This window comes from Pteropus alecto, unplaced genomic scaffold (genome assembly GCF_000325575.1).
Source record: "Pteropus alecto unplaced genomic scaffold, ASM32557v1 scaffold333, whole genome shotgun sequence".
In the NCBI taxonomy this organism is placed as follows: Eukaryota; Metazoa; Chordata; class Mammalia; order Chiroptera; family Pteropodidae; genus Pteropus; species Pteropus alecto.
This window is the reverse complement of record NW_006433879.1, coordinates 2,284,432-2,300,480: the sequence shown is the minus strand read 5'-3', so window position 1 is coordinate 2,300,480 and position 16,049 is coordinate 2,284,432. Positions and strand designations below refer to the sequence as shown.

At 48.2% G+C, this 16,049-nt stretch overlaps 2 protein-coding genes across 2 annotated transcripts in view; one reads left to right on the top strand and one right to left on the bottom strand.

Annotated features, from left to right (window-relative positions):
- The window catches only part of RASSF4 (Ras association domain family member 4), a 34,605-nt gene that overhangs the window by 11,163 nt on the left and 7,393 nt on the right, over positions 1 to 16,049 (bottom strand). Inside the window, exons 2-3 of the mRNA XM_006908385.3 lie at positions 12,456 to 12,549; positions 10,528 to 10,603 (exon numbers count right to left, since the gene is read on the bottom strand). Coding sequence (XP_006908447.1) covers positions 10,528 to 10,603; positions 12,456 to 12,517 — 138 coding nt within the window. The 5' untranslated portion in view covers positions 12,518 to 12,549. The remainder of the gene's footprint in view (positions 1 to 10,527; positions 10,604 to 12,455; positions 12,550 to 16,049) is intronic.
- DEPP1 (DEPP1, autophagy regulator) lies at positions 4,302 to 5,660 on the top strand. The gene has a single exon (XM_006908383.2). The coding sequence runs from the start codon at positions 4,338 to 4,340 to the stop codon at positions 4,962 to 4,964; it is 627 nt and encodes a 208-aa protein (XP_006908445.1). The 5' UTR covers positions 4,302 to 4,337; the 3' UTR covers positions 4,965 to 5,660.

The window sequence follows — 16,049 nt, the reverse complement described above, 5'->3', positions numbered from 1 at the left end:
TACTGCTCAGCCCATGCCTAGCCAGGGACATAGCTGAAGATAGAGCTGCTGAGTCAAGTGTCTTACGGGAACCCAGCTGCTGTCTGGCAAGCTCGTCCACACAGCGGCGAGGCAACATGGTCTAGGCAAGCATGGCTGCACCAATACCAGGACAACATGGGGTGCTTCTCTGCCCACATCGTTCCTGGGTCGGGGTCTCATGGTCACCAGGTCCTACTGGGCACATGCTGAGGGTGCTGGATTCCATGCCCATCAGAGCAGAGGCGGTAGCTCCTTGGAGCTGCATCTCAGCCTCACCCTTCTCCCCATACTGTTCCCCTTAGTGGGCTGAACCCACTCTCATATTTTCAAGTTGGTTTCTTTCCTGAAAGCCAGTCTTGCTTTTCTCACCACTTGGGATGTGGCCAGCCCATCCCACATGGGCACACACACTCAGAATATCTACAACAGCTCTCATCCATGTCCAACCATCCTTGATTACATCTGCAGATGGCACAGTTATTCCCTTGCCACCAAACTCTGAGGTCTTAATGACCAAATCCTCGAGAGGCACCTCAGCCAGCTCCTACTCGCACCCCTCAGGCCCTTGATTCTGTTTCTTTGACCTATTTTAGGTTTCTATCTGTGTGTCCACCTCCAGGCTCTCTGCGCCCAGGCCAATCACTCTCATATGTATGCCCAGACAGGCTGCTTTGTTTGCATCCTCAGAGCATCTACCAGAAACCTTCTCAGCCTCACCCTTCCCCAAAAGCATGGTCCTCCAAGCTACCCGCTCCTAATCTGCTTTAGTACTAGTCTTCTGGGAGTTAACATTAAACACCATTCTCCCATTGCTATTTCAAGCCCCGTTTTATATTCACGAATTCCATTTTTTTTCGTCAAAGCCCTGTGGGAATAGAGACCTTGTGGAGAATTTCACATCTGTGGCAGCACTTCCAAAGGTGTTCTGGCAGCGTCAATTTTATGGTTACTTAGTAATAGTTTAAAACACCCTGCCATCCAGAGAAAATAGTTCTACTCTGTTCGATGTTATAAAAAATACACATAGTTTTTGGAATTGCCTTACATGATTTGCTAAAAAAGAAAATAAACAACAACAAAACAGAGCTATTTTTAATAACCACTGATGTTGTACAGGCACAGATATGTAACTAATCCTCCCTGTAAAGGAAAAGCTAAATTGATTCACAGGGGCTAAAGGTCCCATAAGAATAGTAAGAAAACCCAAGGATGAGTTCAGTTCTTTGTTTTCTGCCTTGGCTTCAGATGCCTCTGTCAGATGTCAACCGCTGCTGGAGAGAGGCCCTGCTTCCCCTGGAACATTTTGTAATGTTCACGTGGAGACACACCAGCCCCACGCAGAACCCTGGGTGGAGAGATAAGCAGATGTGGCTGTGGCTGTGAGGGGGCTCAGGAGACCATTAGGTACTCCAGGAGGAGGAGAAAAGGGCATAGATAGGGCAGGGGCAATGTGGCTGGACACACTGAGGCCAGGCCTTCAAAGACACTGTAGGAAGCCTCTAGGACTTTGCAGTGGAGGAGAAGGCAGGAAGAATTTCTCTGGGACTGGGAGCGAGGGGCTGAGGCAAAGCTGCTGCTTCTGAGGTCAGAGATTAGCTGTGTTGGGGACTGTCTGGCCCAATATGACTCAGGTCTGGTGTCCATGAGAAGGCAGCATTTATGCCCTCAACTAGACCTTTCTCACTATTCCATCACCCTTTAGCTGGTCCCATGAGAATGGAGGGGTGGCCCTATCAGCCTGCAGCTATCTCTAAACAAATCAGAAGCCCAAGGCCAGAGCAGAGGGACCTCCTAGCTGTTGGACAGACCTCAACACATAGGTGGAAAGTACATTGCCCATGGAGGGACCAGAATCCAGGTCCCAGAGTCTCAAATTTCAATAGACTGGGAAGTCATTCTGGGCCCTTTAATTCTGTGCCCCAGTCAATAATTCCCTCCACAGTTCAGACTATTAGCTAATTTACTAATTGCTAATGAATTAGAAGAGAGCTTGAGAAACAAGGCCCTATAGAAGCATCCAGATAGAAGAGCTTCAAGGTGGGAATTGCCATATCTAACGGAAATCTTGATAACCTCGCATCCCACCCCTCGACGTCTTTCCATGCCTTTGCCCATCAGGAATACTCCATCCATAGTGCAAGAACTTGGGTTTGCCAGCCCCTCCTGCTTGCCTTGGGAGTCTGGGGTCTGTCCAACAATCAGACCTCAGGCTTAAGCTGCTGTCTCAGTGACTTTTCTGTCCCCTACCTGCAGGTACAAGACAGGTGGGTTCCACATGGGCCCATGGCTGAGAAGCAGATCTGAAGCCTGAGAAGTACATGGTGCAGTTCTTTACCAAAAGTCACCCACCTGGTCCTCAGCTGCCTCCTGTGCTGGCATGATCACCCCAGAAACATGTGGCTTTTAACACTGCCCAGGTACTCCCTGGTCTCCTTGTTAGCTGCCCCTTTAGCCCATGCATAGCAGCTAAGTCAGTCCTTCAAAGCAGAAGCCAAAACTGTTGCATCCTTCTTCAAACCCTGCAGTGTCCCTCCATCGCCTCAAAAGGAAATCCAGTGTCCATACCAAGGTCCAAAGATTTCCTACCACATGGGTCAGTCGTGCAGGTCCTTTGCTGTCTCCTGAGCACATCCAGCACACTTCCTTCACAGGGGCTTTGCACATACTGCCCCATCCGCTGGGATCACAAAACCCCCATCTATTCTGATCTCTACTCAGTGTTCCCTCTTAGACCACTCTGCCACAGCAGCAGCTGTACTTCTCTTTGCAGCTATTATTAGTACACGAAATGACAGCACCTATCCACTGGGCACCTGATTGTCTCCCTTACTAGAAGGAAAGCTCTAAGATGCAGTTACTTTGTTCACTGCTATGCTCCCTGTACCTTGGGCAGTTACTGTGCACAGAAGCTTGAACTAGATAGATACCTGGGAACAAGGAAAAAACAAGTTCTCATTAAAAGCATCACATCTGGGAAGTAGCAAAACCAGGACCCTGCACACTGCTATTGGTCTAACACCAAGGTGGGCATGTCTCACCTTGGAGCAGGCCCAAGGAGCTTGGTCTAAGCCATCTCCAGGCGGAGCCCTGCATTGCCGTGTCTGGTGAGGCTTCCTCGCAGTTGTCTGCCCAGTGCTCTCTGCCAGAACTAGCACTAGGCTGAGTGCCTTGCTTGGGTTGCAGAGTGCTGGTGGGGAACGCTTCTAGGTGATGGTGGCAGACCCTAGGGCTCCCTCTGGGAGCCCTGTGGAGACCCTTATCTCTCCCAGTGGCCTGGACCTGAGGTGACCAGGAGTTATGCTCACCCCTACCCCTCCCTGCAGAGTAAACATTTCCTGTGCCTCCCACAGGCACAAACACTTGCTTCAGGCTGGCAGCTGGGCCAGGCCCCACCCTCCAAGCTGTTTTCCTCTGAGAGCCTTCCTGAGCGGCTATTTTTGGCCTTCGTGACAGTAATTGATTGCTGGTGGAAAAGTATAAAAGCAGCTCCTGGGCCTCAAGGTTTGCCAGACAGCTTGGGGAGGATTCTGCCCTGGACAGTGGCACAACATCCTCACCATCTTCCCAGCAATCTGACACCAGACACCCGGGCTCTGACTGCTGGACCCCATCCTTCTGCCCCAAGCTTCCTAGGGGTTTCCTGCAGACTGTCCTTGCTCATTCAGCATCCCAGCTACCACCAGACTCCCTCAGCTACAGGTAAGAGAGAGCAACTGCCCTCTGGCTTGGGAAAAAATAAAAAAAGGCTTTGTCTACCTTCAAGGGCAGTTCTCAGCCTGGGACTTGCACAGCCTCACTGTGGGTTAGAGACCGGGGGTACAGTTAATGGCAGTGATAGTAGCTGTAGAGGGCTTTATATCATAAAAGGATTTTACATGAGGTGTCATTACATGTGTTTCTCACAACACCCCTGTGAGGCAGGTATCTACAATCCTGTTTTATAGATGTGTAAGTGGAGACTTTGAGAGGTGACCTTGCCAAAGGGCTCCAGGTCAGGAAGTGGCAGAGCCTGGTTTTAAATCCAGGTTTCCTCTGATTCTAGTCCATTAGGCTGGGTTCTCTTATTTGTACAGGTTTTTAAACAATAGTAATGACACAGTCTTAATAAGTACATGGGCTTTTAATGTTAGCAGGAAGGAGGGGCCCAGTTGTTTGAGCCCGGTCTTGGATTTGCAGACTTCAAACCATTTTCAGGGGCATGATTCACATGGGCAGCCTCAGCTGGGGAAGAGGAGCATAGGAGGGGTGGCACAGCAGATCCTCACTCTCAGTTCTCTGTCAACCAACAGGTTGCTGCTTCCCTGTTGCCAGCAGCCATGAGGTCCCGGCTTCTGATTTCTGTGGCCCACCTGCCCACAATCCGGGAGAGCCAGGAGGAGATGCTGCCTGGGGGTCTTAGGCAGGAACCTCCAACATCCCCCAGCCTGGATGACTATGTGAGGTCCATCTGTCAGCTGGCGCAGCCCACCTCAGTACTGGACAAGCCTGCAGCCAAGGACCGACTGAGAAGACCCCACTGGCCAGCCTGGGCTTCTGAGGAGAGCTTTCCCACCAGGTCCCCATATGATATCACTACCCACTCCAGCACCCAACAGCCCACACTGCCTGAGGCTGGCACTGCTGACCCTCTGGACTGGCTCTTTGGGAAGTCCCAGGAAAAAAAGCCAAGTTGGAGGGACAAGTCAAGAAGGACTGGCTTCTCTGCTGACCCTTGGGTTCTACCTAGACAGATAGACAGCAGGAAGGCCCAGGGAGTCCTCAGAAGGAGGCTATGTGATGCCAGGGTACAGGGGCACTCTCTGGAGAGACCATCATGGGACTGGCACCTGGGCTTCTTGGCTTCCGGGAAACACGACCAGGCTGCAGCCTTCCCTGCAAGCTCCTGCCCCAGCAGTGTCCTCAGGACTCTCTATCTGCACCTCCCAGTGATCCATGAACTCTGACCCCTCCCTAATAAAGGCTTCTGTATGGAGCAAGCTGGTCTGCTTCATGTCTCCACTCTCCCTCCCTTGAGGTGGCCACTGCCATAGGCAGGTCTCTGGGAGGAAAATGCCTTTTTGGAGGGGAGGCCTGCTTTGAAAATTCATAGTGAGACCTCTATTCTGAATAGTGAGAACAGCTTATCTCACATGGTATGATATTACTGATCCCATCTGCATTGCTCCTTGCTGGTTGACCACCTAGGGCAAATTATTGTCTCTCAGTTTTTTTGGTAAAATGGGGATAACTGATGGGACCTGCCTCCTAAGCTGTTATGACAAGTAAATGGGATAAAGCCGACACACATGATGGGGCACCTGTAGCTGTTGTCTATGTGGAGAAACGAGATTGGGGGGAGGAGAGAAGGAAACAAGGTCTCAGCCTCTCAGAGGTTTCAGAGCAAGACCCAGGGTGCTTCCAAGCCCCTGGACCTCTACTTTCAGAGCCCATGTTCCATGATGCCTAGGAGAAAACATAGGGTCTCAGCAAATGCCCTTACTCTGTTTCAGGGGGACCTGTCACTGTGGTACCAGGGAGTACCTCAATGGCTCCAGCTTACAAGTCTTGTGTCATCAGGAGAATTTTCCCCAAGCTAAGGGCCAAGATAGAACCTGCACCAGCTCAGTCTGCAGGATGCCAAATGATTGGCACCAGGCAGCTCTATCTCTGCCCATCCCCACCCCTACCTGCCTCCACCCAGGGGACCTCAGTTGTGGGACGAAGTACAGAATGTTGTCCAATCACTCTGTTCTCAGGCAAGTCCAGGGGCCAAATATCCTATGGCCCAGGCCAGCCTGAGTCCCAGAGACTGGCAAGGTGAGGGTGAGGAATAGGGTAGAGGGAGGATTTCCTTCCTCCAAGAGACAAGTGAAACATCAGAGAACTCAAAAGAATCGGGCCTGAGAATCTGTCACCCTGTTCCCTAGGGCTGGGCCAGAGCTGGATGACTCCGGTCAGGGTGGAGGGGACAGAGAGAGCAGGAGGATAGAGCTGGGGCCGCAGCCAAGCTCACGCCTGCTTCAGCTTCCTCCATCTCCTTGCTCTGTGGACTATCAACCTAACTTAACCTGCCCTGCCCTGCCCTCCCCTCCTCCTTTCCCTCTCAGCTATTTTTAAAGTTCCTTGGATTTTTAAAATGTTATCTGTCTTCTTTTATATGTGTTTTGTGGGGAGGCAGAATGTAAACCATAAATTCAAAAGAAAAAGTTTCAGAAATTTACAGTTTCTTTATCTTTAAAACAGGGACATGGATGTCTGTTCTTCATACCTTATATGAGTTGGGGAAATTGGACCAAAAAACTTGGAGATATAAGCACTTGGAGTTATAAGCACTTCATACAAATGTTTGCATCTGTCACAATCTGCTGTGTCTCTAACCAGCTCAAAGCTGCAGGTTCCTGACCTTCTCCAGCAAAAAAAAAAAAAAAAAAATTGTACAGATATAAAAAAAAAAAAAAAAAAAATGTGCAGACTTCAGCCAGAATGTTCTTAGGAGAAGGTGGGGTTGGGCTGACCTCACTTAGTGGGTGTCTGGCTCGTGACCGGATGGGTAGGTTCCCAGGGCCCAGTCTCACTGCAGCCCCTTCTGTGAAACAGCTTGAAAATGGGTCAAGTGGAGGGAACTAGGGTCACTTGGCCAATTCCCTCCAAGCTCAGGAACCACACTGCTGTATTTGGGGAGGTTAGACAGGGGTTAGGAGACCCCAGGGCTCTGGGCTCCTCTGCTAACACCTCTCAATGTGAAAGAAGTCAATGGAACCTTCAGAGGGTTCCAAAAAATTCAAGGAGGGGATGGAGGAAGGGGCTTCTGTTCCAAGCTCCTACAGGACTTTTCCCTCCCAGAGGGAAAGTCCTCATGGGAGAGAGAGGAACTACAGAGCAGTCTCTCTCTCCTCCCCCACACCACTAGAGTAGAAAAGGACACAATATCCCACTCGCCTGGGGGATGGGGAGTCGAGGGCAAGCTGAGAAGACTCAGGGGCTCCCGGGAAACATGTCCACTCACCCAGGGGCCAGTGGTCTGTCAACTGCACATCATCATCACCTTAGGCTGAGCAGGGTCCTGAGGCTGAGAATGGGGACTTGGTACAGTGTCACTCAGGGCCACCAGGGGGCACTTCGAGTCCACTGAGAGATGAGCACAAGGATAGGCAGGAGGCCTGCTCTCAGAGGGCCACATATGCACACACCAGAACACAATGGTCCCGCTGCCTCCTGCTCTCACAATTAGCAATTAGCGATGTATTTACCCACTGGTATTTCAGGTGGTCCATTTTTCTCTTGAGATACCTACCAGCCTGGTTAAAACACTCTGCTGTCTTTAAAAGGTACAGATTGTTCCCAGTTGCTCAGTTTTTCATTGTAATGTAAGCAAAGTTATCTCAAAGGCAAAATTCACAATAGAGGAAGCTAGTGCCTTGGTCTTCTGGGCGGGAATCCCTGCACCTAGCCCTTTGGAAGCTGGAGGAAAGTTCACAGGGAAACATACCCCAAGAGTGGCTTCTGCCCCCTGACACACTTCATTTCTCCAAGTTGCTCCAGGGAAGGCCCAGGGACAACTAGGGGGGAGGGGGGGGGTTCTCTTCCAGGGCCTCACATGGCTCTGTGAGGGCACACTTGGTGCTGAGACCCTCGGCAGCCTGAGGGCACCTTAGCTTAGGTGTCCTTGCTTAATGCTGGTGATAGTGTTGGTGTATTATAAACATTGTGCTCAGGCCTTGAAGCCACACCAACACTTTTCACTTACTGCAGTGTCACCTTGTTTGAAGGCTTAAACTCTGAGAGACTCAGTCTCTTTTTTAGGGAAAATGGTAGCTCCTATGTTGCAAAGTTCTTGTATTACAAAAACAAAACGGAGGCAAAGTGCCTGGTACCTGTCTGCCCTGCCTTCAGGGCCTGCAGTGCCTAAAGAGGGGATGGCCTGTGGTGGCACTGTAGGAAATGCCTAGAACGGTGAGTCCCTCAAAGCCCAGGAGGCCCCAGGTCTGCATTCTGAGAAACTGCAGAGGCCTGGATGTTGGGTTGTGGGTGGGTTATGGAAGGAACCGGTCATACATTTCAGTATCAGAACTCCACACTTCCCACAGCTGTAGCCCAACTTTTTGGTGGCTGTCATTTCTGAAAAGATGTACTCCCTCAGGCTGGCACTCTTTGGCTATTAAGGCTGCGGAAGGTTCTTGAAAGGTACTTTCTGGCTCCAGAGAGATCACATCAGAGCCTCACAGCTTTTTTAGGGTTAGGTACATGAAAATCCCTGCCTGTGGGATGTTAACCTCCTACTACTGGGAGCTGTCAGGAATACCTCTTCCCATTGTGGGATTCCTTACTTCTCCATGTGGACTGTCCCATCACATACAAATTGGGACTTCCCAGCCCCACTCCTCACACAGCTCTTCTTACAGAGGAGATTGTCAGGGGGAACTCCAAGTACTCTTAGACCAGCAGTTCTCAAAGTCGGCCTTCCTCAGGATCCCCTGGAGGCCTGTTAACAGATGGGAGGATGAAGAGTTTCTGATCCAGCAGGATTGGAGGAAGAAGGGTGATAGAATCATAGTTCTAACCAGTTCTCAGGTGACGCTGAAACTACGGGTCTGGGGAATGCATGTTAAGAGCTACCATGGTCTTAGATCAAACCCCGAATGGCCTGGAGTTGAGGAGCAGGGCCCAGCCAGATGACCCCACCCCATGCTTTCAGCAAAGAACTGAAGTGGGCCCAACTCCTCACTTAGCAGCACAGATCAAAACTGCCCAGAACACTGGAGCTCAGGATTCAGCCCAACTCCTCCAGGCTTGCTGCCTAGTTATCCAACTTCTGTGCCCAGGACCACACTGTGCCTGGCCTGGGGGATGTGGACCCAGGCAGGCCCTTGGGCCCAGCTCTGGGGGCTTACACTAAAGTAAGAAAAGAGACAGTAAAACCAGAGACAACAGGACAGTAGGATCAGAGCCCTGCCGCAGTAGTAACAAGCTAGGTCAAATGGGGCTGCCTCTCTGCAGAGGGAAGAGCAGAGCCAAGAAGCACATGGCAGCACAGAGGGGTGGCTGCAGGCCCTGTGCAGGGTGGGCAAGTAGAGGTGGAGCATGAGATTTGTGCCCTGCCATCACAGGAAGCCTAGTACTGCATGGACCAGGAGCCAGCAAGCTTCCCTCCTGTCTAGGCTCCTGGACCATGTGACAATGGCTTGGCCTGGCTGACTGGGTATCCTAGGTACCTGACTAGTGTGGTCTGGCAGATGGGTTCTGGTTGGCTCTCCTTCGTGCCACTGACACATGTCACTGACAGGTGACCCCCCAGCTGCCCAGAGCTTCCCAGATGTTGGGGCTCATCCTCTGTTCTGGGAACTGCAGGACGTGTGCCTATTTGAATAACTAAAAGAAGAGAGGATTAGTGAGCAGAGTGGTTTCTACTTGGATGAAGGGTCTGTGGGTTGACAGGGGTCAATTATATTCAACAACAGAAGGGGAACTCAGAAGCCACTGGCTCTCATCAGATACTGACAGGCCAGAGAAAGTCTAGGAGCCAACCTGACTTTGACCTCGGACCCCCCACTCCCCAAAATAAAACCTTACTACAATAAGACTCCCAGTAGGCTTTACAAATAAATTGAGTTAGACCAATGTGGGGGCCCAATGCCCTGACCTGGGTTCCCATGTGAAAGGTATAAAGGTTCTGGATGGTGGCAAGACCAGGCCTCTACTTGATCTACCCAGTGAGCAGCTCCCCGAGCCTGGGTCCTGCTGGCCATTCTCTGGAGTCCAGCCAATGCCACAGGATGTGTCTGGCCTACAGACATGTTTTGTTTAGCTCACATGGGGTTTTGAGGTTTGGAGAATTCTACAAGAAATTTCAGATATCTAGTTTCTTTTGAAATATTAGAAAGGGTCTGACTGTACCAGCCCACATTCCTGCACAGCAGCAATGAGATTGATTTGATGGGCAGCAGCAGCCTGCAGATGGGACCCATGCTCTCCTGTGTCTTCTCCTCCCCATATGACCCTTGCCTCTCATATGTGGATCTGCCGGGCCATCTGAGCATCTTTTGGGGAGCTCTTCTCCATCTAAAGGCTTTCCTCTGATGTTTATTCTGATTGACAAACATAGAGACTTTCCTTGATTGCTATGTGAATTTCGGCAAGCCAGAGCCCTGTGCTAAGTTCTTTATCTGTGTTCTGGGATGGGTGGTCTCAAAGATTTCAAACTGCAATGTTCTGGCAATTCACCTAAAGTCCCAGCTAGAAAGAGAAGGCCCACAGGTGATTTCCACTTGCTCTGAACTCTCATAGGGATGTTCTGGCCCTCTCTACCTCTTACAGGGACCTCAAAGGAGAGATCCTGACTACTGGTCCCCTGGTCCCCAACTCAGAGGATGGGTGACCTTATAATTCACTATCCAAATGGGGACACTTCTGAGAGTGAAAGAGATGGTCTTAATAATTACCCTGGAATAACAGGTATAAACAAGGACTGTCTTCTGTAAACCAGGATAAATGGTGACTCTACGAATAAAGAAGAGAAACAGGCCTTACCTCTCGGTGTCTCAGCTGAAAGCTTCTGCCCTCATGGTAGCAGTTGTAGGTTTTCAGAAGGCTTAACAGCTCCGACCTAAGAATGGGGACATGCACACATATTCTTGGAGTGTGGCTGGGCCCTGGACAAGGCATTTATTTTCACTGGCTTCAAGTTTCTTCACTTGTAGAATGGGCGTAATAGTACATGTCTTACTGGCCACACATAATCAGTTAAGAGACCAGATTGCCCTTGGACACATGCCCTTTAGTCTTAAGGATTTCACATATCAGCCCTCATGGAAGGCATAGAGGTAGGGCTGAGATGGAAGTGAAAATCACAGATGGGCCACATTATTGTACATCTAGGGTGTCTGTACACTTTCACTATTGCAGACAAGAGTTCCTGACAGCCTGCATGTACTTTGCATATAAGTCATTTCCTTAAATAAATCCCCTGGGCTTGGATTATTGGCATTTTAAAAACTCCTGTTTTTCCCCCATGCTACTTCCTACAAGGGCCTGGTGTGGCTGCCATGAGGGCACCATGAGTGGCACCTGCCTTGTATCCATCTTGACTTCCTGGAGGTATGGTCAAGGGATGAAGGTGACAGCAGTGAGAGTAAGATCTTGAAGGCCCTAGGAAGGCCACTCTGCCCAGACGGTTTCTCCCCAGAATAAAGGGAAGGCCACACTTGTGCATTGGTGGGTGTGTAGCAAAGAGCTTAAGGACAGTTCCCTGTACCTAAGCTGGGCTCTTCAAGGCAGCACTGTCCAACAGACATGAAATGCAAGCTATACATGTAATGTTCAATCTTTCAGTAGCCACAATACGAGGGAAAATTAAACAAGTGAAATTAATTTTAGTAACACATTTTATTGAACCCCAAATATCTAAAATATTATCATGCCAACATGTAATCTATATAAAAATGTTAATGAGATCTTGCTAATTATTTTATTTTGTAAGAATACATAATAAAATGGATGAGCAAAACCTGCTCTGGTGCTCCAGTGTGCCGCCCATGTGTGATGTGAGTTGATGGTGACTGACAGGGGAAATGATTTAGAACTTCATGGTATTAACAAAGCAAGACTTGATGTTGCATGTTCACCGTGCTTATTAGTGTGTAAACGTTGAAACAAAATTATTAGGATATATACATGAAATTATTCATGTTATGGTGATTACGACTTTTCCCAAAGTGATATTTAATATTGTTCTTATTATAAAATTTAAACAAGAAAAATGATGATCCAGGTAGAATTGTGAAATGACACAATGGAATGCTGTCTGTTTTCTCCCGGTCTCTAATAGGAGGATCCCAGGGGGCATGTCCTCAGTAAAAACTAGTCCATTTCAAGGAGGCTGGCTTGTTTTCAGAATGGCAGATAGGAGTTCCCCAAATTTAGAGAATATTTAGATTCAAGACTCAAAAAGCAAAATAAAATGGCAACTATACTTTTCTGTACTTTAGAAATAAATTTGAAAAAGTATCCTAAACATTTTTTATGATGATGCAGAGTAAACAAAATAAAAACAAGCAGGTAAAAATCATGTCAATAAAATACACTTTTTCAGTAAAAATTTAAAAATTTGAGGTTTTTTTCCCTTAACCATTTAACACAATAAGTGTTAGTACTGCTCTAGTTTTTAAATAAATTAAATATTACCTCTGCAGAGTTGCAGAGGGCATCGTCATACTTTCCTGTTTTTGTAGGCGGGAGGAGCAGAGGTCAAACCCATATCCTGAAGAGATCCTTGATCTCCAATGAGACAGGCAAAAAAAAAAAAAAAAAGCATCTCTATCACTGTCCCAGAGACAGGCATACGTCGTATCTATGAAAAATACCCAGAATCCCTTTATTCAAACGCTGCCCATGGAGGGAGGGTGTGTGGCCACAAGGAGATGTAGGCATGAAACCTGTCCCTGCACACAAAAGCTTACTTTAGAATGGACTTGCTGTCACTGATGGGCACTTGAGAACTGAGTGGACAATCTTCCTTCATCTTCTCTTTCTGTTTGCAGACTCTGAAGTTACCTGCCAGAAAGACCAGGAAGGGCACACAGATAGGTGAGTGAGAGGAGCACCAGCTAGTACAGCATCCAGAGCCCTGGTATGGAGGCCAGTAGTCTGGCCTCACCTCCCACCTCCCACTCCCTCCCAATCCTCTACTCTCCAGTGTCCCACCCATGCCTACTCCCTGGCACAGGGCAGCCACAGCTTAAGCGTCAGGCCCAGAGGACTTAATGGGGCCCCACATCCACATGTGTCAGTCAAGTGCCACCTGGTGGGGCAAAGTCAGAACTGCTGAGTCAGCTGTTAGCCTAATTAGCTCCCTCTCAGAACCTCTCCATAACTCCTAGGAATCAGGATAATTCTCCTAAATCAGGGGTCCCCAACCCCTGGGCCATGGCCTGGCCCGGCCCGTGGCCTGTTAGGAACCCGGCTGCATAGCAGGAGGTGTGTAGTGGGTGGGCTCATGAAGCTTCATCCATATTTGCAGCTGCTCCCCAGAGCTAGTATGACCACCTCAGCTCCATCTCAGATCATCAGGCATTAAATTCTCAAAGGATCACTGGTCCCTGATACCAAAAAGATTGGGGACCACTTTCCTAAATGTTTCAGGCCACATATTTTCTTCCCTCTCCTGGCTGATTCCAGGTTTGGCTGTGATCCAGGCTTGTGGCTAGGGATAGGACCCCGGATTTAGTCTGCTACATTACTGTAGCAGTGTGCCTGTGCCTAGCTTAAGTAAGAATGATTCAGCTTGTTGTATCATGCATATGTGGCAGAATGCCACTATTGTTCCCTGGCATATATAAGCCCACACAGTCCCCTAATGCGGAAGCATGCTCCCTGCAATAAAGTTCGTGCCTGCCATTTCATTCTCATGTCGGCTCCTCGTTCTTTAAAGTGGGCGTCTCACCATCAAAACCTTTCCTTCTTGATAAGCTCGGTACTGGCAGCTGGGACACCCTGAATAATGGTTTCTACCTCGATTACTCCTCCAAACCTCCCAAGCAGTCTGGGCCTATCTCCTCTACTCTGACTGAACCCCACTGCTGCCACTGGAGTCAGTATACCTAGGCCAGCTTTCCTAGTGATGGGCTAATTGGTATCTGTTTACTATGTGCTGCAAACTGTGTTGAGCATTTTCTATGAATTATAGCAGGTCTTTGAATAACATCATTTTGTTCAATGTTGTTTTGTTATAATATTGATGAGATGCTTATAGGAACTTTACTCTTGTTTATATTGATTAGCCTATTGTAAAACTGGTTTCATTATATATCATTTCACTTAAAGTCATAGAACCTACTGATGGTGTTAAGTGAAGACTTACTGTACTTCTTTTAACTCCTTACAACAACATTATGAGGTAAGTACCATCTTTTTCCCCTTTTATTGGTAAGAAAACAGGTACAGAAGTACTTTGCCCAAGATTCCCAGTGAATAGGTGGCAAAGCCACTGTTTAGATTCCAGATTTTGTTCTTAAACCCTTCTCTATATTGATCTCGAACAGTAACTTAACCTCCTCCCCAAAAAGGATAGGGAATATGTAAAATGAAGTCACTTTGTTAAAATTATCAACATTATGAAGGTTGAGGCATGAACAAGGTTGAACCATTCTTGTTCTAAACAGCTTGGAAACAAACATTTTTGAAGTTTCCAGTCCTGCATCAATGCCTGGATATACATCTGGACCTCCAGGTAACCCTCTAATTACCCCCTGAAGGACTCACATATATATCCACCTGACACCCATTATGGATGTGATCAGACCTCCTGGTGCCCATCATCTTGATTGTCTGTCACCTGACTGATAACCATCCTGGAGCAACTCGAGGGCTAAGAACGCAGGACTGATAATTTTCAAGAATGTACTTTTTGCTGTAAGAACTTTTAACCTTTCTTCTTTGGAACACTTCTGGGTTTTTGCCTAGCTATGTTTCCAGCTTGCAAAATCCAAGACCCTTGAATAAATCTTTTTCCTTCCTTCCTTCCTTCCTTCCTTCCTTCCTTCCTTCCTTCCTTCCTTCCTTCCTTCCTTCCTTCCTTTCCTTCCTTCCTCCTTCCCTCCCTCTTTCCTTCCCTTCCCTTCCCTTCCCTTTCCTTTCCTTTCTTTCTTTTTACTTTGTTCTAATTTCTTTCTGGGAGTCAGGGTTAAGGGCTTGTTTTTCCTAAAGTGTCAAGGCACTTTTCATTTTTGGTTTAACTTTTTCATTAATAATGATGACCATTAGGAGCCCTGGGCTGTATCTATAAATGCGTTAGGTGTCAGCTTCAAAATCCAACCAATGAACATACCCGTCATCTCACGTAGCGTACTGTTTCCTCGCTTCCTGCCTTTTTTTTCTTTCTTCTTTCTTTCTTTTCTTCCTTTCTCTCTCTCTCTCTCTCTCTTTCTCTCTCTCTCTCTCTCTTTCCTTTTCTTTTCTTTTTACCAAAGCTTCCAGACTCTTTTTGAGTTTGCTTGACACCCCTGAGCCTTCCTTTTCTCATCTGTACAATGGGAGTAATCTCTGCCCTACAGAATTGTTAGTGGATTCACACAGGAAACTTCCTATTCACAACCTGAAAGGTTTGTGGAGCTTCTCAAACGCTCCCAGCTCCCAGGTTTCTTTCACGGAGGGTAAATCCACTAGCACTTTCTCTATCTTGTTGGTATCTTCTGCACAGATTCCCTTCTTCCAAGTTGCAGCCAGGAACGTGAGGGGTTAAGTTATACTGGGAGGTGCACAGACAGAGTACACAGCCTGTCTTTCACACCACAGAGGTAGGTCCCCTCACAAAACGCCAACATCTGTTCACATAAACCTGGCTCAGTCACATCTTCCTGACCTGTGTGTGTGTGAAAATGTTACTGTGGGCCCAACTGCTGTCTTATTAATATCTTTGGAGTGGAATCTGTCACTGCAGAGTGCTCTGTCCCCTTGGGCACTGACTCTGACCACTCTCTCCCTACTTGCTTGACACTGTGCACAGACGAGTCTGCCTCTGTGTTGGCATGAGTGCTTGATTCCAGAGGCAGAGAAAACGTGGTTGGTATGGAGAAGGGGAATTATTTGAGGGAGGTGGGCTTCCTGACCTCAGAATCATCCTATAAATACCTCCCCTTTGCCTTGGTCTTGAGTGAGGCAAATCTTGGCCTGGATAGAGGTCAGGCCCCTCTGCAGGACAAGCTCCTAGCTGTAGCCAGTACAAGGCCCTACCTCCATGGGGCACAGGGTAGGCACAACGGAACCTGGTATAGGGACCTCCTGCTGCATTTTTCTTTGCCTATTTCAAAATTGGGTTTCAGTTCCTCAGCACCTCCAGTCTCTTGTAGAAAAAGTGGTCTGCCAGGCTTTGCCTCAGGGTAGTTCCTCAAACACTCCCAACACAGCAGCTAGTTTCAGGAACTTTAAGATTGTGTGTCTGGAGTTCTCATTCAACACTGTTTCAGTGGGCCCATGGCACAAGGATGTCTTGTTTTAGCAACCTTATTATAGGAAGGGCTGCATTTACCCAGAAGAGGAGGTAGTTTTTCTCTTGC